General features: G+C 21.7%; 1 protein-coding gene across 1 annotated transcript; it reads right to left on the bottom strand.

The window, feature by feature from the left end:
• Window positions 1-71: 71 nt before the first annotated feature.
• On the bottom strand, window positions 72-24,734 carry PY17X_1403900 (conserved Plasmodium protein, unknown function; the record flags this gene model as incomplete). The annotated part of the gene is made up of 1 exon (XM_022957403.1): window positions 72-24,734. One exon carries the CDS (start codon window positions 24,732-24,734, stop codon window positions 72-74), a length of 24,663 nt encoding a protein of 8,220 aa, XP_022812801.1.
• Between the last annotated feature and the right edge of the window lie 607 nt (window positions 24,735-25,341).

The raw sequence follows: 25,341 nt of genomic DNA on the forward strand, positions 1-25,341 counted from the left end.
TATATACAATGAAAAAAAATGTGTAAACAAATATATAATTGATAGTAAAGGATTTTTATCCAATGTAAATATCAAAACCAAGGAAACCACGTACTTTTTGTTTGTCGTAAATATTTTCTGTCCATTGACAACTCTATTAGATCTAATATAGATATGTTGTATTGGTTTATGTTTTTTATCTTTTCTTTATTTTCACTTAATATATTTTCTTCATTTACACCTTTAGCATTTATTTTATTTATTAATCTTGAAGATTTTCCTTTTTCATCCGTCTTTACATTATTTCCTTTAATTCGAGTGTTAGTGTTTCTTTTTTGTGGATTTTTTTCCCTATTTTTCTTCGTTTTATTATTATTATTTTCTTCCTTATCGTTATTTTTATTTATATTAACATTTTCTCCAGCATTTTCATTTATCAATTCTCCAGTTGTGTTTTCTTTCTGGTTTTCTTGTACGCTATCAATAGTAGCTTCATTTTTACTTTTTCGTTTTTTTTTTCTACCATTATTAGGTTTATCAATTTCTTTTTGAACATCATATTCATTGTCTTTATTTTCATTATTTTTAGCGACATGTATTTTCCTTTTTTTACATTTTACCTCAGGTTCTATACTATTATTGTCGCATATGTATTTTTCATCTAAATTGTCTTCTTTATTTATCGATACCTTTGCATTTTCTTTCGTATTTTGAATATCTTTTTCAGAAATTTTTTTGCTTTTTCCTTTTCGCAATTTCGCATTTTCCATATTTTCATCGGATGATAATTCAGATAGCGACACATCATGTACATCTGAATAATGTTCATATAAATTTTCCACAACTTGTTTTACATGTGTAACATCTTTTTTAGAACAATTTTTGTTATTCATTTTTTCTAGTTTATTATTATATAAAAATAACATTCGATAAAACATATCATTGGCACAATATTCTGAGTTAGTTAATATTTTATTCTTTTCTAACTTATCTATTTTAAACGCATTCACACATGTGCTTATTATTGTATCACTCCTTTTCGTCATGTGTTTTTTTTTATTCATATATAAAGAACAGAAATCATCATAAATTGTTTGCTTTAAGAAACTTTCGATATAATTCCAATTTTTTTTAATTGCCATAATTGATGCATAGAAATTTAATGGGAATGATCCCTTTAATCCTTGGAAACCTATGAACTCTTGAATATTCGCGGTTAATCGAAATGGGATTATATCATGAACCTTTTTTCTTTTCTTAGCTTTGTATTTTCCTGATTCCATATAACTAGGAAATCCATATAAATACATTGTACTTCCTGAATATTTTGAGATCAAAATATTATCTAATGAAATGTCAGATTGTAGGAATACATAATTTAACATGCACAAAAGGGAATAATTTTTAACAAAATTGTCATTTAATATATAATAGCTTTCTAAATTGTTATGAAGAGAATAAAAGTAATCTTTCATTATACTTTTTGGTACAATTTTAGAAATATCTTTATAATGTATTTTCAAGCTTTTCTTCTCTGAATTTTTAATAAATTTACGGAACCATTCATTTTCGTTTAAAGTGTGTATTAATTTTTCAAATAACATTGAGTTATAATCAATTGATAAATTTATCGAAGTATTTAAACCACTTTCCTCGCATACATTGTCAATCTTTTTCATGCCAATTTCCCCTACTATTTCATTATTATTATTGTCTCGAATTTGATTTTTCGAAATATTCTTCTCTATGTTTCCATCTTTTGTCAAACCATCTTCTAATATCACATTGTTCTTATTATTATATTCGTCAGATTTAATATTTATCTCCACTTTAGTTTCGTTTTTCTTTGTACTTTTAATAAATTTAATTTTGTCTTTCACAAATTTTGATATAGAATCTTTAATCAATTTTTTATGATATAACACCACATTATCTATCAAATATTTTTCATTTTTATTCATTAACACATAGTCATTATAAAGCTCTTTTAAAGTTATATATTCCATATTATCTTCCACTAATTTATACAAAGGATGCAACATTGTGTTAATATTTACTCTTAGAGATAACCCTCTTTTTTGTGTTTCTGGAAACTTATACATTATATTATTTAACAAAATTTGAAACAATGTGTATTTATATTCTGATTTAGATTGAATAAAACTACATGGATATATAGTATAATGGTATACATTTCCATCATTTGTTAAAAAATTTATTTTATTCAAACATAAATTATTTCGAATTGTAAAAAACGTAGGCGGAGTTAATTTAATAATATACGATGGGGTATATGTATTAAAGTTATAATTATAATTTAAATGTTCTCCAATGTATTTTAATCGTAACCCTGGCATTTCAATTTTTATTGGAAATTTGGAAAACATGTCACATAAGGAGTGTGAAAAATATGGAAATTGGGGATTTTCTTTTAAAGAGTAAATAATAACAAGAAGCATATCTTTCCATTTTTTTACAATATTCGTAAATTCAGACAATAGAAAATAATTATCCATTTTTTTGATATTACTTATAATATCATCACATTTATTCTCTGGTTTTTCACAATCATCTAAGATATTTGAATCTATTGCTTTATCATTTTTTGCTTCAATTAAATTTTTTAATCGTCCTTTTTCCTTTAAATATTTCATGTCCTTTTTATATTCTTTCCAAAACTGTTTCATAATTCTAATAATATTACTATATTTTTTACTATATATGCGATTTGATTTTAATTTAGATTTATATATTCTATATATAATATTGTTTTCTGTAAAATTCTGAATGAATTTAGATATATGAATTTTAGAAAATGAAAAATTTATGCATTGATTCAACATCTTATTTACTAAATAATATAATTTTTCATGTGCTTGAAATTTTGTATATTTTAATATCTCATTGCACATATAATCCAAAGATAAATATACATCTGATTGCATGTTCTTAAATACACACATGATTTGTTCTATTCCATCTTTATAAATTCCAGAATATGTTGTGTCTTTTTCATTAACATTATATGAATTATTTAATAAATTACTAATATTTTTCTCATTTTTTTTGTCTACATTATTTTCTATTTTTTCAATTTCCAAGGGCATGGATTTAATTTTATTAATTTTAGCATTCTTCTTCCGAATTTTTACTTTTTGAACATCCATAGGATTTACAACGTCATCGCAATTATTCACATTTATGTTATCATGCTCATTACAACTTTTATTTTCATCATGATGCGAGTTTTCTTTTTTTACAAAATTCACACCAATCACGTTATTATTTTCATTGCTCTTTGTAAAATTTACATTTTCTTCTCTAACCAAATTATTCTTGTTTATTTGCATAATATTCATGTAATGCTTCCTGGAACTCATCAACTTATTTTCCATGTCTAAGTTTCCTTTATTATTAATTATATCCATATTTTCAGATTTTACTTTATTATTTTTACTTACTAAATTGGTATCACTAATATCAGTCCTTTGAAGATTATTCACACTTTTTTGTTCATTTGATTTTTCATTCTGATTCCATAGATTCGTAGAAACACCATTATCAGCATCCCCAGTCTTAATATAATCTGATGATTTTTTTCTATCGATATAAGACGCTCTGAGGCTATAAAATATATCTTGAGGAAATTCGCGAATCAAGAGACAAAATATTTTGTGAAAATATAAATAGTTACTACTATCAATATTTACACTGTTTAGTAAAAAGGGGAGATAAAATAACCATATATGTGAAGAAATGTTATTGTTATATTTATTAAAAATTTTCATCATTGAATTTTCATTATCATCATAATTTAACAAATAAAATACATTACTTAAGTAATAAAAACCTTTATTTCTATTTAAACTAGAATATATTAAATACGATATTACTGAGCTAATTCCAAATGATATATTTTTATATTCCTTAAACATTTTATTACAATAATCTGCCCAGACAATCCACGACTCATTACTTATTGAATTAACTTTTAAAGACGTAAGAAAACAATCTTCAATTAAATCTATATCAAATATATTAATTTTTTTATTATTACATTTAGAATAGCAAGTATTATTATATTTATTTTCATCAAATATCATGGTATTATCCATAATAATATGATTGTTGCTATTATTTGCTTCTTTATTTTTTGTTGCATTTTTACTTTTTTTTTTATCATCAAAATCTATATTTTTGTTACATGCTTCTATTTTGCTTATTTCTACATCCTCTTTTTCACCATTTTCATTCTTTTTAATGCATGAATTCTTTGTGTCGTTTTTCGTTGTTTTCCTTTTCTTTGGATTCCCAGTTGATGTCCTTTCATTTATATCATTTATTAAAACAGACACATTTCGATTTATTTCGATATTTAAATTATTATTCACATTAGTCTGACAAATATGTTCTTCTAATATATCAGGCGAAACAATTCCCTCAGTTTCTCCATCTTTTAATATACTTTGTGATACGTCTTTACAGTTGTTAACGCTTATCTTTCGATTATTTTCTATGAAATTATTTTTATGCAAAAATATGATAAGCTTATTTAAATTGCACAAAATTTGTCCTTTCATAAAAAATAACTGGCTTTTGTAATTTTCATATCCAATCATTGGCAATGAATTGAAATCAAATGCGTTTATCAAATTTAATGAACTTATATAACATTTTATTTTCTTTACAACTTTAAGAACAAAATTATTTCGTCCGATTTTTTTTAGATTAATACATATATTAAAGTGTTCATTTTCCATATTTTTTATATATAATAGATTTTTGCCATGATAAATAATTTCCTTCTTATCATTTCGATTGCAACACGTTTTTTGGTTATTATTTAATTGAAAATCTTCACGTATTGGAATGCAATTTTCTAAAATATTATTATTTGGTGTATGTTTATTCGAGCTGCTACTCTTAAGCAATTTTTTTAAATTCAATTTTATTATTTCTATATTATACAAATGATTGCTAGTTCTATGGAAAATATTATCATTATTAGATTTACTATTACTAGTACAAATAGCAAAATTGGTATTAGAAGTTAAGACTGTAGCTGTGGAAGTAGAATTTGGTGCAAATTTTTCATATAATTTATAAAAATAATCATATGTCATATTATTCATTTTCCTCATTTCTGCAATTGAGTTTAAAACATTATGAGGGTTAATTTTGTTTTCACCACATAATTGCTCTTTATATATATTACTAGGAATATATAATGAGGATTTGTGTTCTTCTATAAATGTCTTACATAATTTTAAAAAGAGAAATTCCCATTTGTAAATGTATTTTATTTTTTGTATATCATCATAGTAATACACACATTTATCTTTATTCCAAGTATTACACAAACTGTAAAGTTGAGCTAAAAATCTTAACCTGTTACATTCATTTTCTTTTATTTTATTTTGTTTAGTTCTTAAAGATTTTTCTCCAATAATTTTTATGCTCATTTCTGTTTGCTCAAATAATTGTGCATGTAATAATAAAGTATTCAAATCAGCATTTTTATAATTAAATAATTGTCTCACATTATTTAGTAATAATTCAATGCCGCTATTTATATTATCCTTCACCATTTTTATATCATTTTTTTTTAAATCAAATTTAAATTTCTTAATAATAAAGTCCTTATTATTATTTTCATCATTTTTATTATTTATTAAAGCATTTTTCATGTCCAACTTATTCTCACAATGTCCATTCCTATTTTTTAAACAACCCTCATCCCAATAATTCTTATTATTAGTATATGTATTTTCTATAATTATTTCTCTTTTCTTTTTCAACGTATAAGCTATTTTATTTAGATACATATTTGAAATGTCTTCTATATTATCATTTTTATCCATACAATTTAACTCATTAGGTAATTTTAAATTGTTTATGCTTCTATTATTATCAACATTAATATCTTTATATATTTTTTCGCCCTCAGCATGGTTACAGATACCATTTTTATCATCTTTTACTGAATAACTACAATTCTTATGAATGCCCATATTTCCATTAAAATTGTCCACCTGTTTTTCTGTTAAATTGTTTTTATCAATTACTACTTCTTCAATATCCTTTGTAGTTCTAAAATATTCATGAATAGTTGTTTGAATTTTTGTATCCTCCTTTTTATTTGGTATTCCCATACTTAAACTGTTTTTTCGATGTCTTCTTTTATTGCCATTATTATTTTTTATCATATTCGAATTTCCGATTTTTTCTTTCAAAGTATTAGTTTGAACATTTTCAAAATTTTGTCTATATTTTATTTTATTTTTTAATTCAATTTCATCAATAATTTGTTTATTTTTCATATTTTCATTTGGAAAATTAATATCATTAACTACCATTTCGTAATTTTTATCCTCATTTATACTTATCAAATTATCGTTTATTATTGAGTATACATTATTTAATCGCTTTAAATATTCACTTCTTAAACTTTCGTAATTTGTATTTAAAAGCATTGTATCATTACCCTTTTCCATTTCTAAACAATATAATGAATTACCAAATTTAATATATTTGTTCATGTCATTAGACATTTTCTCTTTTTTGAAATTCATTAATTCCATATACTCAGAAATAGTAGATACATTGTTAAAATAATTTAGTTTTTCGATCCAATTTTGTTTATTTATATTTAGTTCTTCATTTGTTAATTCTAAATTTTCGTATTTCATAAAATTCTTTATATAATTAGATTCATTTTTATGATAAAGATTATAATGATTGTAAAATAGAGATTTTGAAAATTCATTATTATTAATATATAATTGATATAATGCATAAACACTATCTCGGTCATTTAATTGTCTGTTTATTTCGATTAAATAATTAAGAGTTTGTTTGTAATTATTTTGAACAAGCTGTAATGAGCATATATTATTATTATATACTTTTTCAAATGAATTAACTTTTTTTGTTTTTAACATATTTATTACATTCTCTTGTTTCCCTAATAATTTATTCATATCATTATTACATAATGCATTATTATTTTTATTAATAGACATATATGTATTTACTTGATCTATTATAGTAACCGCATCACTGGTTTCATTTCTGCATTGAGCCTCTTTTATTTTTTTCAAATTATAAAATAGTAAAGCTTGTAACATATATTTCGAAACTTCGAATGTACAAAATTTGCTTGAGCAATAAAATATAAGTTCTGGTGGAACACATGGCCAAATATTAGCTTTAAATATGCATACTAACATCGTTTCTAAAACGTTAATATTGTATTCATTTTTATAATCATTTTTCCGATAAATGGGATTTCTTGTCGATGTCTTTTCATCTGCGTATATAAACCTTTTCACGTTATAATTATTTTCATTCATCTCATATATATTAATATAGTTATACAAAAAACGTACAACACAAAAATTTAAACAATTAATCTGTTCATAGTTTAAATAATTGAACAATTGAGAAAATATATCTATCCATATATCTTTGCAATATTCCTTAAAAATATTTACCAAACATAAAATTGGTTGAAATAAATATTTAGATTTAATTAATTTGTATTTACATTTATCTATAAAATTTTTTTGCTCATTGCAATATTTTTTTAAATAGTATTTCCAATCATGAAATTTTGAATTGTATATTTTAAAATTTTTTTCTTTCAATTTTTTACAATCTTCGATTTTAGATTTATCGTTTTTATTTATATTGTTTCCTTTCTCCTTATTTAATTCTCTATTATAGAATGTTAAATTTGTACCATGTACTGCTTTCCCTTTTTTCCAATATCTATTTCTACACAAATGTGGAATTAATCCTTGAGTTTTATTTTTAAAACATAGATACATATCAATGTTATGCTTAAAAAACGAAAAGAATATACGCACAAAAAGAGATATAAAATATTTGTCTATAATATACTTGAAATAGTCTTCCTTAAACAATATGCATATTGTTTGAAAAAAATCGTTAGACAAAAATATTTTCTGAAAAATTTGGATGCATACATGTTGGACATTTGGTAAAAAAGAAAATGTTCCCCTTAAAATATTAGGTAAAAGTTTAGCAAAAATTTTATTTTTTAAATATGTTAAATCATACTTTTCAGAATATTGACTTTTTACACACCTAATAAAATATAGTAATATATCATAATATTTCACATAACTATAATAATCTTCAGAATAATCGAACAAAATTAATTTGCTAATTATATGTGCCATTTCTTCAATTGATAAATTTGCATTTTTTCCCACACTACTATTATAATCATTTTTATTGCTCATACAAAATATTTCCTTAAGCTTTTTCTTTTTTCTGCACAAAAGTATATCATTAAATAAAGCGTCTTCTACTACATTTCCAATATACAATTTAGCAAAAACATTTCTCTTTTTTATATCATTTTTTACAATTTTTTGCATTTTATTATCAATGAATATTTGTAATTTATTTCCGAAAGAGTAAGCATTATTCAAACTATTATTATCGTTACCGTTATAGCATGTAGAACTATTAATATTTCCATTTTTTTTTAATAACATATTATATATGCCATCACTAATATTCATATTATTCAATTTTTTCTTGATTAAATTTTTTCGAAAATTCAATTTAAAAATTTTATCATATATTATTCTATTCTTTGAAAGAGATCGGTCATTCCATTTTCCTAAATTATAATAATAACCAACAAAATTAGCATTCTTATTCCTTAAATTATTTATATACTTTATATATTTATTAACATTGATTTCACATCCTTTCTTATTGCTAAAATATTTTTCGATTTTATTTTTAATTTCGCTTTTTTTATTACATATTTTGTATACATCACAATTTTCTTCATATAATTTCGAGAAATAGGAATAGTCCAAATAAAAATCTGACGAATAACCGAAAGTATTATCATGATATTTTCCAATAATGTCGCTATTACAATGTGTAGATTTGTTTATGATATTTTGTTGAATAACTTTTAATATAAATAAATCAAAATTAGAGTTGCGCTTTCTTTCCATATGTAAAAGTTTAAGTATGGTTTTAAAAAAATAAAGAATTTCTTTTTTGTCTAATAAATACAACATATTGTTCATCAGAAATATTAGTTCTTTTAAAATTCGGAATTTATTTTTTCTAAAACAGTAACTTGAAATATTTTTTAAATTTCCCAAATATTCCATTAATAAAAACTTAATTAATTCTTTATAATTATTCTCTGATGAAAAACTATTATATAATTGTATAAAAAACCAGAATATCAATATCGAGGTTTCTAATTTTATTTTAATGTGTAAACATTTATTCATGTAAAATGAATTATCTCTACTTGTATATTCATTCATTCCTTTAATACATAAGCTAATAAGCATTTCATACAAAAGTTTTATGTTTTCTTCATAATTGTATTCCTTTACAAAGTTATTATCAAATAATAAATATGAAAAAAAACTTTTATTTATCCATTTCTCCTTAATATAATTCTTATCTAATATATTTCTCAAATTTGGTATAAATAACTTATGTTTTAATATTAAATGATTAATGAGTAAAATAACATTCTTTTCAATCTTCGTGTCATTACAGTTAATTAAAAGAAAAAAAATAGAACACAAAATATTCAATTTTTTGCAAATATTATTTTTATTCGCATATTTAAATGCCACTTTTAGTATCATATAGGTCATTTCGACTATATATTTCTTATTATATTCGTTGTTTATCTTTTCGTAAAATTTATTTAGCTTATTTATCTTACTAATGTCATCACACACCTTATTTTCTATAATAGTTTTATTTTTATTTATAAATGTTTCCTTGTTTAACGGTCCAATTTTGGGGTTACTTTCCATTTCTAAATTTTTAATTGAGCACATAGTATATTCAACATCGTCACCATGTCTACTATTACTACATCTTTTATTGCCATTATCAATCTGCTTATCATTTAAACTAGAACATAACAATTTGTCTTTATATGTTAATTTATTAAAATTGTCTTTTCTTAAATTATTATTTTCATTATTCCCATGTGTGTATAAATTATTATCTGAAATTTTATATTGACCAGTTTGATAGTTATTATCCATTTCAATCTCCTTCATTAAAATCGCTTCAAGTTCGATTTTTCTCATTTCATTCTTATCATATTTTGATTCAAAAAGATTTATATTAAAAACTAAATCATTTAGTATGCTACTATTATAATTCTGGTTTTCATTAGTTAAATTATTCATATTGAAACATTGTGATGTGCTTGGCGCTAATAGTTCCTTATTAGCACATTTAATAAAAAAAAAGTAAAGCAATTTTTTATACATATTTAAATATTTTAGCTTTGCATTGTTTTTCGTTCTTAATATATCTTCAAAAATAATGAGGATTTCTTTCACTATATTATTTAGAGATACATCGTACTGCCATTGTAATAAAGTAGAAACTATTAAATTTGCTATCAAATTCAATATATTTAAGTTTACATAAACATATTTGTATTTTTTAATTATATTTACAATTCCAATCAAAAATATATTTCTCATACTATCATTTTTATTTTGATAATAATAATTATATATGACATTTTTTATTTCATCAAATATTTTCGTCTTTTTTAAATTTTCGCCCTTATAACATACAGAACAATTTCTATTGTCATTGTTAGATAAATTTATACCCATCCCTTCTGAATTCTCAAAATCATTACAATTCACAATATATTTGCAGGTACACTCCTTTAAGCTACTTTCGTATTTTTTCGTATCCACTTTCTTCAAATTTGACATAATTTCAAACTTTTTTATAACCACTTGGCCATTTTTCAAACTAAACATATCATGAACACAATTACAAAAAATATTAAATTTTATAAAAGTAGATATACTCTTCAAACATAATATTAACAAATCACCATTCTTTTTATAGTTAGCACGCTTTGCAATTTTTTTAAGATGTTTTAACATAGATGCTATAATATATGGGCAATCATTGAAAAAGACATAATTGTTCTTTAAAACCGTTATTAATACATGCATTTTTTCGAAAGGATTTTTACCCTTCTTGAAATATTCCGTAATATAATTTTTATAATTGAAAAAATAATTAATATTTCTTAAATTATGATAGCCCCAGGAAATATCATTGTTTTCGTCACCCATGATAGAAGTAATATACTGATTAAAAGTTTTCATATAAAAACAACGCTTCTTTGAATAATAATGCCAAATTATATTTTTCATCGAAACTTTATTATTTTCTAAACGGACCAAACAAAATAAACTTATCAATTGTTCGAAATTTCTCCTTAAAAAATAATTATCTTCTTCACATTTATATTTAAATAATAACTCAAAAATATATTTCAAATCATTTACCCTATTTCTAAATCCATACCTGTAAATACTAATTATGTTGTATATACTTAATTGTTTTATATATTCATTATGGTGTTGTAAAAACATCATATTATAATTTTTAAGACAAATAAATAATTTTTTTTTTCCCATTTTTGAGCTTAATCTTCTTACAATATCTATAATTACATTACACGCAATTAATTTATTAGCTATTACTTCAATGCTATTAGAACAATTTAGAAACGATATTAAAATGTAAAATAATTCTTGCGTATTAAGAAATAAATCATTCTTATAAAAAGGGTATTGCGTCATATTATAGTTTCCTCTATGAATTGAAGTATAAAATAGACAATAATTCTTAGGACCCTTACCATTACTTTCATAATCATCTAAATGATGTATATATTTTCCATCTCTTTTATTTTTCAAAACATTCAAATTCTTCATATTGTTCATTCTTATTGTGTTTCCCATATTATTCATATCATCATTAAGTGGTAAATATCCATAAGTGTTATTAATCGCTTCACTTTTTTCTCCTTCAGTTCGTCGACAATTTCTGTTTGTATTTTCATGAGCATCTTCAGTAACATTAATGAACATTTTGCTTCCCCCATTTTCGCAATTAATAAGCATATCATTGCAGCTAATATTATTACTTACTGTAACTCTCTTACAAATTGAGCATTGCGATGGAAAATTAAAATTATTTTTATTATATTCGTCATTATTTTTAATCACGCTCTTAAATGCCAAGGTAGAATTCTTATTGTTACTCAAACTTGATTTTCGATTAATATCTTGAGTATAATTAATATCTGATCTCAAAAATGATTTAGACAATAAATTAATAAAAATTTTATCATCAATTAAAAATGTATCATTTTCCCAATCCAAACAATTTTCTGTATAAGTTATGTATTTTTTATTTTCTTGCCTTTTAATATATTTTTTTAATAATGGAATAATTATGTATCTTAATGAAATTTCATAAAATTTATTTAAAATTGTCATTTTAAAACGATTTAAAATATGAATAATAGAAAAAAATAAATATCTCTTTTCTCGATATTTTAAATTCCTCTTTACATATTTTTTAATAAATTCAGTTGTATAACTATAATCTACATTTTTGCTCATCGATACTATAAAAATTAGTACAATAAATATCTTAGTTCTCAAATAAAAAAGATAATCATTATGTTCAATTATATCTATTATATTATTATTGCAATTGGTGCTTTTACTGCTGTTAATACCTTTATGCAATTTACTTCGCTGTTCTAATTCTTTAAACCAATTCTCCATTTCTTCATTATTTATTTTTCGGTTGCAAAAATCTGTTTCTATATATTTATGAAAATATTTTGAAAATTTTAAAAAAATTATAAATATCTTAATGCATTTTCTACATTCAGAATTGTTTAAAAATAAGACAAAATTGTTGTTCTTCAATGAAATGTATTCACTAATAATATAACTAATACACAAGTATAAATTTTCAACAATGCTAATCGAATTATTACAAATTCTTTGATTATAAAAATTCAAAAATATGCACGAAGGTTCATATTTTGATATAACATGAACAATATTTATAATAATAAATAAATTGCTCAATACTTTGCTGTTATTCAAATCGTATCCAATAAACATTTCTTCTTGCACACTGTTATTTGGGTCCTCTCCCTTATTGTTCTCCATTTTCTCATTTAAACTTTTTTTATTGTTTTTTTTGCATTCTTCATTATTATTACTATTGGCAAAATTATTCTCGGCACCTTCTAAAAAGCTGCAATCATTTTTCCTTTTTTCATTTGCATGTTTTTTTTCTAAATTTACGTGAAACGTCTTATCGACAAATAATTTCATTTTCGCATAGTCATATGTAACTAATTTATTCAATTTTGAAATATTTATATTTAAGACAAATATATTAAATATATGAACCAATATATCATTTGAATTGAAACTTGAAAAATATTTTAAAAGAATATTTCCAAATACATTAAATTTTAAAAATATATATTTCCGAAATTCTGATAGCATCTTTAAATTTAATAATGATATAAAGGATGAAAATATTATATTATTGTGTCTATTTGCCATAAAATATTTAAATGTATTTTCATAATTATTACAACATAAATAACATAAAATTTGCATATAAGAATAGTTTATTCCAATAAAGTTTTTAATATTATTTGTATCAATTCCATCAATTGTATTTAATTGGTTCGATAATGGTGCCCTCTTTAATTCAATGTCATCATTATTTTTAGAAATATTTTGATCAGTAGAATTATGCTTCATGAAATCATTTTCATTATATTTACTGCTATTGTTATTCCCGTTATTTTCGGTTCTCCCTTTTCCTTCATTATCCACATCTTTTTTATTGCTATTCGTTTTTTTCTTCTTACTACTATTTGTATTATTAGTTCCTTTTCCTTTTATATTATTAGAAATATTATCTAACGCTGTATTATTAATTTCATTACCCTGTGAATTTTCTTTGGTGTTTAAATTATTTATAGCCTGTGAAATATTATTTTTACAAGATAGCCTTTTATTTTTTGTATAACCTAACATATGTTCGTCCAATTCAATTATGTTATTTATAAAATTTATGCTTCCTTTTTTAAAGTTATTATATGTTTTTAAAAATATATCCATTATCTCCTTGTATTTTTCATAAGACAAATTTTGTGCCTTAAGAAATTCTGAATAAATACATATAACATGATCTATATTATTATATGCTGCTTTATTATTTGCACTAACATCTTTAAATAAAATAAGATATTTAACAAACCCATCCATTAAAAAAGGGGAAAATAAATGTGGAAATAAGTAATATATTCTACTAAGACCTATGATAAAATTTTTCTTCAAAATAAAGGATTTATGTTTCAAAGCATAAGACAAATTCCCTAAAATTGATTTCAAATATAATTTAAAATCATCCTTATTTAATTTTAATCCATTTATTGAATTTTTATTCATATTCGTTAATTTATTATGTCTTTCATTAGCTTTATTACCATTTTTATTTATTAATAAATTATTTATTGAACATTTTTTATTCTCATAATTTCTCAATGCGAATTTCAATGAATCACTCTTTTGAAAATTATTAAATAAATTATTTTCAATTGCATCTCGCTTAATATTTTCAGATCTTCGTTTTTTGGTATGTCCATTTTTCCCTGTATCTTTATCACACTCATTTTCCAATATTAAATAACGTATAGTTTCCTCTGCTTTATTACACAAATCTGTTTGGTCACTAAATAAAAAATCTAATAATATATGAATACAACGATTATATAATATTTCCTTTTTCTTATTTAATCTTGGATTCATAATAGGGAGTAAATACTTATATGATGGATGAGTAAAACAAATTCTTACAAGTGTCATAAAATAAGAAAAAAATGTTATAACATTATTCCGCTCTTCTTTTAAAAATTGATCTTTTAAAAAATCGATTGTTTGAAATTTATCATTCAAAAAATTGCTCATCATGTTTTCTTCCATTTTATCCATGTTGATATTATTTGATATTTCCATGCATGATTCTTTACCATCTAAACCAAACTCTTCGTCTTTCTTAAAATAAAAATTTAAATTATTATTATATTCTATATTCTTATTATTTGTAAGATTTTCATTTATTTCAATAGTCAAATTTTTTAGATTCATTTCATTTTCTACCCCCATCTTAATTTTGTTATCTTGAGCATTTACTTTTGTACTGTTTGTTTCAATTTCTTGATTGAGATTTTGTTTTGGACCTTCATTTTTTTCATAAGAACCATCCTTATTATTATTCATATTATTTAATAAATGTTTGTTTGCCTCATTATCTAGATTTATATGTGTGCCTTTCAAATGATTATTGCTAAAATTATTATATCCTTTAATAATACGCGCATTATTGTTATAACACAAGGACGCAACCGAATTAAATCTCTCATTCTTTATTTCTATATTACCACTATCTAAAATCGAACTCGTATTGAGTATATTTTCTTTCGCATTATTAATATATTCGTCCAAACTTTTCAACATTTTATCATTTTTAGTATCTATTGTTTCATTAGATACCACATTATGACATTTTTTCATAGCATCATCATATTCTATAAATGGGCCAAAACTACTGTTAATAATATTACTATTATTCATATAAATGTCACGGTTCTCCTTAATTTTTTTATACAAATTTTGTAATTCTATAATTTTTTTCATATCGGTATTTTCTTCTTTTTCATTAAGATTGATATTATTTTCATTCAACTGCTTTACTGTTTTATCTTTTACATTGGAACTATTTATATCACCATGATCAAAAATAATACTATTATTATTTTTTAAATTACCACCATTTATTTGCTCCATATGCACAATATTGAGCATGTCTACATCTATATCATCATTTGAAGAAATATTCATTACATTTCCATTAATAATATACGTAAAATACTTATTTTTCCCATCTATTTTTTTTAAATAATCTATAATTTTTATAATATTTTCTATTAATTTTTCTATTATAATGAAATCAAATTTTATATACGGTTTTTGGGATAATAAAAAGCAATACAAATCGAGATAACAAATTTTTCGTTTTAAAGACGAAGTTAGAAAATTTAAAATAGAAAAATCCTTCATAAATATCTCATATAAACATACATCTTTATTATTTTTAATCGAAAATTTATATGTTAATAAATTTCGGATGCTTGTTTTTAATACTTTAGACACAATAATAAACCCCTTTTTAATAAAGTCTCTGTCATATTCGTCTTTATTCAAATTATCCATAAACATTTTTAATACATTAAATAATATCTTCATCATTTTTGAAACATCTTTTTTATTTCTTTTATTCATTATTTTTGATGTTAAAATTTCCCATGTATATATTTCATCATAATTATACCAAAAACATTCATTTTTTTTTAAAACGCGTTTGTCTTTTATGCCCTTACAATTAGTTACACACTTTTTGTTGTATAATTCTTTTTCATTCATTGAAAAAAATTTTTTAACTATTTCTGCATCTTTTTTAATCTTCTCAATTGTATAATCCTTAAAATATATTAATCTTTTTGAACTATTTTCTTCTTTCATATTTATATATGTATATAAATTATTTATGTCCTCTACATATATATTTTCAGAGGATGAAAAACTATTCAATATATATGCATTTATTTCACCAGCATATCCAATATATAACGACGCAAATGTCATTGTTAAGCATTCCTCAATTAAAATATGTATAATTTTTAGATATTTTAAATTATATTTTTCATAACATATTAGTAAAGTGTGTATAATACTATATATATTATATTTAATCCAATATGGGTGTAAAATTCTTATGGCTTTTAGTAATAATAATAACCCAAATATTTTTTTTTTAATTTTTGAATTATAACAAATATTGCATATGCATGTACATAAATTTGAAAAAAAATTAGATTTCATGAATTTCTTCATTTTTACAGGTTGCACATTTAACAAACTTTTTAAAACCTTTTCTATAAAATAAAGACCTTGTACTGCTGTTTCCACAAAACGAGGGCAATACTCAATTAAATTACAAAAGGTAAAAATAAATGATGATATATCTAATTCATTATTATGCGCCATTATATAGACCATATTATTTTTTTTTGTTAAAACAAATCTACTTGATAATATTAAAGACATTCTTCTAATAATATGTTTTACTAACTCTCTTAATTTATCATTTCGTATTTCGTCATAACAATTCCTTATATATATTTTTTTTTTTTTTCCTTCTTTGTTTCTTATGCATACCTTCATATATGACATATCTTCATTTCTATGAGCACTTTGAGAATCACATTTTTTTAATTTATCTCCTTGTGTTTTGTTTTTATTCATGTTTATTTCGACTAACATTACTAAAAAACAATACATTATCTTCCTAATGAAATTGTTGTTAGGATCCCTATATATAAATGTGCATTTATATAAATATTTCTTGCATGTACAATATTCAAAAGAGTACCTTCTCCTTTTCTTTGAACTAGATATATGTGTATTTTTTTTAAATCGATTGTCTTCTGTATTATTGTTAGTATTCTCTTCTTTACACACTTCAGTATTGTTTGAGTTAATCACTTTTTTCTTTTTATTACTACTATTACTCTTATTTTTTCCGCAATTATTTTGATTATTTTTATTCACACCTTTTTTAGAATTATAACCATTATTGAGGGGTACACTTTTCTCATTATTCTTGGTATCTAAATTACTATCACCCTTTTTCTCCTTTGACGAATTCATAAAATCATTATTAATTGCTCCCACCTTAAGCATATACTCATAAAAATCAGATATACATATAGAATGGTTAAAAAGGAAAATAAAAACGGTAATGATTATTCTATAACAATTAATTCGCTGATCTCTTTGAATGCAATTATAACAAACATCAGATTTTTCGAAGTAATTCATATAATTATTACGAATAAAGTTTGCCTTTGTATTCTTTGGAAAATTCAAACCGCTCTTTTCATTTTTTAATTTATCACCAATTACATTATTATTTGTTAATGCATATAAATTATTTTTAATTGAAATATCCTTTTTTTCTATTGTTTCATCTCTTTTTATTCCCATTTTATCCATATTGCAATTAAGATCGATATCATGCTGTTTTGGTCGCCCAATATTTGAACAGACAACATTTTTATGATTATTTTCTTCTCCAGACACAAGCAAATTACCCATTCGATCACTTTTTTTTTTCTTCTTACAATTATTTTCTATTGTATTAATATTCTCATAATTAAACTTTCTTTTGAACCTATTTCTAAATTCATTAAAATTAAAGATTATGAATTTTTCTTTATTCTTTTTCTTATTATTTATTATATTTTTTTTTAATACATTTTCATTTTTGAGAACTATTTTTTGCTTAGGAATATGAAACTGACAATTTTTATAATAATATAAATATTTCAAACCATTGTTTTTCATGCTCCGCTTTAATACTTTATAACAATAATCAATTGTTTTTTCTAAATCAATGTGTTCCATAATGTTATCATAATTATTATTCAGAAATATATTATCTAAGGGAAATAAATTCATATTAGAATTATTTTTACAAGTGTTATCACTTATTTTTACATAACTTATATTACTTTTGACATTATTCGTTGACAATTTGTCTTTATTTCCTTTTTCACATTTACCTATGCATTTAACATTGCTATCTGTATTGTCACCATTTACTTCAAACACACTTATGCTATTTTTACCTTCTTTATTCACCAATCCTCCAATTTCGACATTATTATGGCTAATCTTTTTTCGTTTATTGTTTCTTTCATAAATTTTTATTTCTTCATTCGTTTTGCTTATTTTTTTTGTTTTATCCATTTTGTCTAATTCAATAGGCATATTTTCTGCATTACCCTCTAGGAATGTATTAACCTTTCTTTTGGTATATAAATTATTTTCGTCATTATTAACACAATTTTGAGCATGTCCTTCAAGTTTATTATCATTACATATCACCATTCTATTTTTTATATTTTTTATTTTGGAGTTTTCATTTTTTATTTTCCATTTTAGGAAAAAGCCGACTCTAAAATGAACTTTTCTATACACCTTTTTATTCATATCTGAATATAAATTTTTAATTAATTCATTATTATTAATAAAATTAAAATATATTTTTATAATTTTATATATATTTTCCATATATAGTTTATGTAAATATTTATTTATTTCTCTTTCTGATGGCATATTTTTTCTACACACAAAATCCCCTTCTAAATATATATTACTATTGTATGAGTTTCTAAAAATATCATTAAAATAATATTTTTGCTCATATATATTATTAAAGCTAGAGTCAAAATTAACCTTCTTTCTTAGTAATTTCATTAGACATGTAAAAATGTAAAATTTTGTTCCATTTTTATAACAAACAGAAGAATACAAATTATTTTTTATTTTAACATTATCAACATTAAATAAAATGTCTTCTATCGATTTTAATGCAGTTTTGATAATTATCATACTTTTAGAATTTAAGCAAACTAATAAACATTTTAAATAAAAATCAAAATATCCATTCAAAAAGCTGCAAATTGGTAAATTCAAACATGTTTCACATAATACCATTCTATACAACTTGGGTAAATAAGCATATGATTTTTCAAACCATTGAATAAAACTATAAATTATATCAATTTTTTTTATTTTATAATTTGAATGTTCATTATTTTTTACATCGCAGTGAATGTTATCTTTATTCTCCATTTTGCAAATATACATGTTATAATTCGTATTAAAAATTTTATCATTGTTTATATCATTAATATGGTTGGTAATACTTTCTTTATTACTAGAATATATATTTAATTTGTGATTATTCTGACTATTTAAAGAATACATTTTTATGTTATTATCATTACATTTCTCTTCTTTTACACTTTTAATAATATTATTTATAAAAAGATTACTTTCCAAATTCTTACAATTTTTATTGTCTTTCTCATAAGTGTGGTCACATTTAGTGCATTTAATACCATCCATATTATTTATATTATAATTATTAGACAAAATTGTTTTCAAAGAATCAATTGACGATGTAGATTCATTTTTGTTTTTCATAGAATTAGTATAATTTATATAACAAACAGTTTCAAGAATATATTTTAATAAATTAATAATTTCAACACATTTATTGTCTTTAGAAATTATATCATAACATATTTCAGAAATTTCCCTTAATTCGTGTAAAAAATAAAAATAATAATTCGGATAACATTTAATAACATTTAAAATAAAGTATAATATCTTTATAATTAATTCATTGTTAGTTAAATATTTATTAAACGTATCATTCATAGAAATTGAATTATATCCCATTATGCAATTGTTTGATTTTATATAATCACGAAACTTGTTCTTTCTTTTAGTTCTAATCATAAAATTATTTTCTATATTATATTCATCATTCTTTTCACTTTTATAATTATAATCATTTAATAAAACACAATTCTTTTTTATATTCGACCCTAGGTGTTCATTTCTGTTTCTTGAATATATTATATTTTCATTTCCATCAGATAAAAAACCACTTTTCCTATAATCACCAAATTCTATTAATTTTTTTTTTGTATTCAATTCTCTTTTTTCTTTTTGTAATTGAAAATGCTTATTAATATCCTTTAATATAAACTTTTCCGAGTAAATTAGATCACATTTATTTATATTATGAAAAAAGTATCCTTTTTTTCTGTTTTTCTTTTTTATGTTGCATGAATTAATTAATTTTAATTTATTGATACTATTATTCTCTTTATATAAAAACATATTTCCATCATGATATATTAACTCTTTAAATGAATTCAAATTATTCCATAAATAATTATTCATAATATTTGCTTCATTTTTAGAATCGTCTAAAAATTGTAAATCAAAACAATCAATAGACATGTCAATACCTGAGTTATATATTTCAGCTCTTCGTTTTTTTTTAACGTTTAGTTTATTAATATTATTATAACACGTAGGATATCGATTAATAATGTTAGTATTAATAAATACATTATTTTTTTCATTACCAAATTCATCGCTCGTACAATGTGCACAATCTTTTTCAATTGTATCTGTTTCTTTTTTACCATATTTACAACTTTTATTAGACATTTTTATTTTTTTATACCCTTCACAAAATTTATCATTAATCTGTTTTTTATTAGTACGCCTGCTTTTCTTACCACAATAAATACAAATTAAATTGGAATTAATTAAATGGCATCGATTTATTAGACAATCAAAGCGTGAATATAATTTATAAAATAATTTATGCCGCGACAAATTACAAAATTGTTTATTTCGAGCATTTTTACTAAAGTAAAGTAACGGTTTTAAATTATTCTTATGCTTTAAGTTTTTCTTTAATTTTGAAATTGTGTAATTTAAAGAAACTTTACAAGTTAACATACTGGTATTTCTTAATGTCCCCAAAATTTGAAAAATGATAAATATCTGAGGATATTGAAACGTCAATTTAAATAATATGTCAATAGAATAATTCATAAAATCATGAAAATTATTATTATTTAAACATATTATAATATTTGCTGACATATAAATTAATTTCCTTTCTTCGCTTTTTATATAATTAATATAATTGACAATTTTTTTCTTGTCTTCCTTTAACAAATCATTAATACTAATTCCAATATTTTTGAGATTACAATTCTCATCATAACCAACATTATTATGATCATCATTATCATAAATATTATTTTTTAAAATTTTTATTCTAAGATATTTCTTAGCCATTTCATTTTGTATATTTAACTGGTCTATAACTGTATAGGAAAAGCACGAATTAAATAAAATAGAGCATATCAGCATACGATAAAATAATTTATACAATATTTTCAACCATATGTCATTCAATTCATGTGAGGACATATGTATATAATCCTTGTACAAAAAATTAATATCGTTTATATCATACATGTCTTCAAAAATACTATTATTATTTAAATGTTTTTGATGAACATTTTTCTCACAATCTGTATTCAAATTTTTATTATTGAAATTATCACAATTATTTTCTTTATCTCCCGTATCACTATTAATCTTTTGATTATTTTTTCGAATGTATATACTATCGATCATCACATCGTTCACAGTATTATTTATTTGGGAATCATATAAACACTCTGAATTATCCATTTTGTTGTTTTTTCCATTATATATTAAACTGTCCAACTTTTTATTATTTTTACTATTATAATCATATATGTAACTATATAAACAATTTTCAATTTCATGAATGCTTAAATAATTGTTTTGTGAATTATAACATTCTTGATTCGTTAAACACAAATTACGAACCATTTCATCGTCTTTACCAACATCTTTATAATTATTTAAAACAAAATTGTCACTATTAGCAAAATGATTTAAGTTTACGCAATGATAACAATTGTTTATATTATTATGCACATTCTTAATTTCATCACTTCTATTGCCACTAATTAAATTATTTTTTAAATTGGCATTATGACTGTCTTTATTATCATTATTGAAATTGTTACAATCTATGCCTATTTTTACATTTGCATTATTTTTTGTTAAGGAATCTTCAAACTTGTTATTTGGTGATTCAAATATTTTGTTTTTACTTAAAGTAGTATTATTACACAATGATGAAAATTTGTCACAATAATTATTTGCTATTATTTGATTCACCTTTATTATATCTTTATTAAAATATAAATATATATAATAAATATTACTTCTTATACATGAATAAATTGAGTATAATAAATATTTATAATCTATTATTATTTCCATAATACTCTCTTCATATCCCTCAATTTTACAATAATCTTCATCATATAATAAATGCCTTATTTTTCTTTTTTTCTCATTTTGCCGATTACAATAATTATTCATAAAATCTGTAATATTTGTATTATTACTATTAATTACCTTTTTACTATTCACCTTTCTTATAAAAATTCTTTGTAGAGGCACGTTCACATTATCTGAATCATGTCCAATTGCATTTTCATAACGCAGTGTTTGTACATTCGAAATTTTTTTTCCTGCTTTTCCCTTTTTCTTTTTATTTTTAAAAAATAAAACATCATTATAAGCAACATTAAAAAATTTCTTGTATAAATTATATAATTCATATTTTAGTGAATTACTTTTATGTAACAATATATTTAATATGTCATGATAAAGAGAAAAATATCTATAATTCCGTTTCTTAATTTTAAGCACTATTTCAATTATGTAATGTAACAATTTTAAGCAAATAGTCTGAATGAAAATAATATTATTACTATTCATTATAAAAACGGAATAATTAGATATACAACTTTTTATTATACTATAATTCCAAACATTTTTATTTTTAAAATATAAAAATATATCATGAATCTTCATAAATACAAATACTGATACATGTCTATCATTATTTGTTAAGTATGTCATGTATGTTTTGGGATCAATCAAAAAATCTATGTAATATTTCAATGTTTCATCAAAATTTTTATGTAAAATCAATGTAATATTTTCAATAAAAACTTTCTTGCTTTCAACAGTATAATGTGTATCATATTTTAAAGATTGTATAATTTTTTGAACCAAAAATACTTTATATTCAAAATACATATTATTACAATCTAATTTTAATAAATTGCATAAAATATGAATAACACTATTTTTTAAATTCACTAAATCATTAACCTTACACATATCAATATAATAATTGCTGTATTTCACATTTTTATAAAATTCCTTTTTTATAGTTTTTAAATTATTCATTAATATATCTTTATTATTACTTTCTTCATTATGTGGTATTCCCACATTATTATTTTCATTACTACTGATACGATTTGATGAAATGTCTCTATAATTTAGGTTATGTTTATTATTGAAATTTGCATTAAATATATTACTTTTTATAGAATAAATCTTATAAAGTTCTTCTATGTTATTATTTTGACAAAATTTTAATTTTTCATTATGATTGTCTTTTTCAATGTCCGATTTTCCATATAATGATGGATCGGAATTTGAAAAATGATAATAATAAGCAGTTTTTAAAATCGTTTTTTTTGAATATTTAATGTCTTCTATAAAAAAATTATTATAGCATTTAAAATCAAAAATGTTAATAACTGAAAGTATTTTACATAATGTTTTTATGTAATTTTCGTTATTATTTAATAACTTCGGATATAAATTTATTATAATATAATTTGACAAAACTAATTCTCTAACAAATTTTAATGAGTCTTTACTACTTTGTATGCAGTTTTTATTATTTAGGGGAAGATATTTGATTTTTTTGTATATATTAATTTCCGATTTTAAAAGTTTGCCCCTTTTTACTTTATTAATTATGTTATTATAAAATTTTTTTAAAATATTCTTAGATACAACATTTATATATTTATAAATATCAAATGATATTAAATCATTTTTATGCAATATGCATATTTCTGTCATGATTTTTATACAAATAATACCACACTCTTCGCTCTCATTTATAAATGAATTTAAGCACATATCAAAAATTTCAATGATATATTTTATTTTATTTAATTTATATATTAATGAATAAAAAATTGTTAATATATTTTTACGAAATACATGTGTGTTATTATAATAATCTAATGGCATAGAATTGACTATATATTTTTTCATTAATGGATATATATCAATTAAAAAGTACTCCTCTTCTTCATCACTCATATTTAGTAAAGCCATTTTTATTTTGTCTATTTTCTTTATTTCACTCTTATCTTCCCCTAATTTTATATTCCTATATAGGAAATTCCGTCCTTTTAATTTATCCTCAATTTCTTTCTCCATCATAAATTATCAATTCATTTATTTTATGTCTATTCAATAATTTATAATTCACCCCTATTCTTATATGTATATAATAACCATGCAATCTACAGTTCTTTAAATCATAATTTTGTGTGAATTACAAAATTATTTTCATAATTAAAAAAAATGTAAAAATAAAAAATAAATAAAAACATAATTCATAATGAAATTCCACAAAATTTTATATCCTAAAAATCACTAAAATTATAAACCTAACAAAAGCTTAACAAAAGTAAAATTAAATTAATCAACAACCAAAAATATAACAAGAAATGACGAGAAAAATAATGAAATAAAATTTTAAGAATTATGAAAATCACCAGGAAAATGAAAAAAAATACACCAACAAAAATATCATTTATATTTAAACAATAGAATACAACTTAAAAAGAAAAAAGAATAATATATATAATAAGTTGAAAAAATTAAATGGATTAGTAACAAGAAAAATCAAATTTAAAAAGACCAATTTTAAATGAAAAAATAAAGAATAAAATACTAAATAATGTTAATACATATTTTATTGTCTTTTATACATATTTATTAAAATGCTAGAAATCGAAGAAAATATAAACAACACTTGTATATG

Source organism: Plasmodium yoelii, assembly GCF_900002385.2.
Source record: "Plasmodium yoelii strain 17X genome assembly, chromosome: 14".
NCBI classification, from domain to species: Eukaryota; Apicomplexa; class Aconoidasida; order Haemosporida; family Plasmodiidae; genus Plasmodium; species Plasmodium yoelii.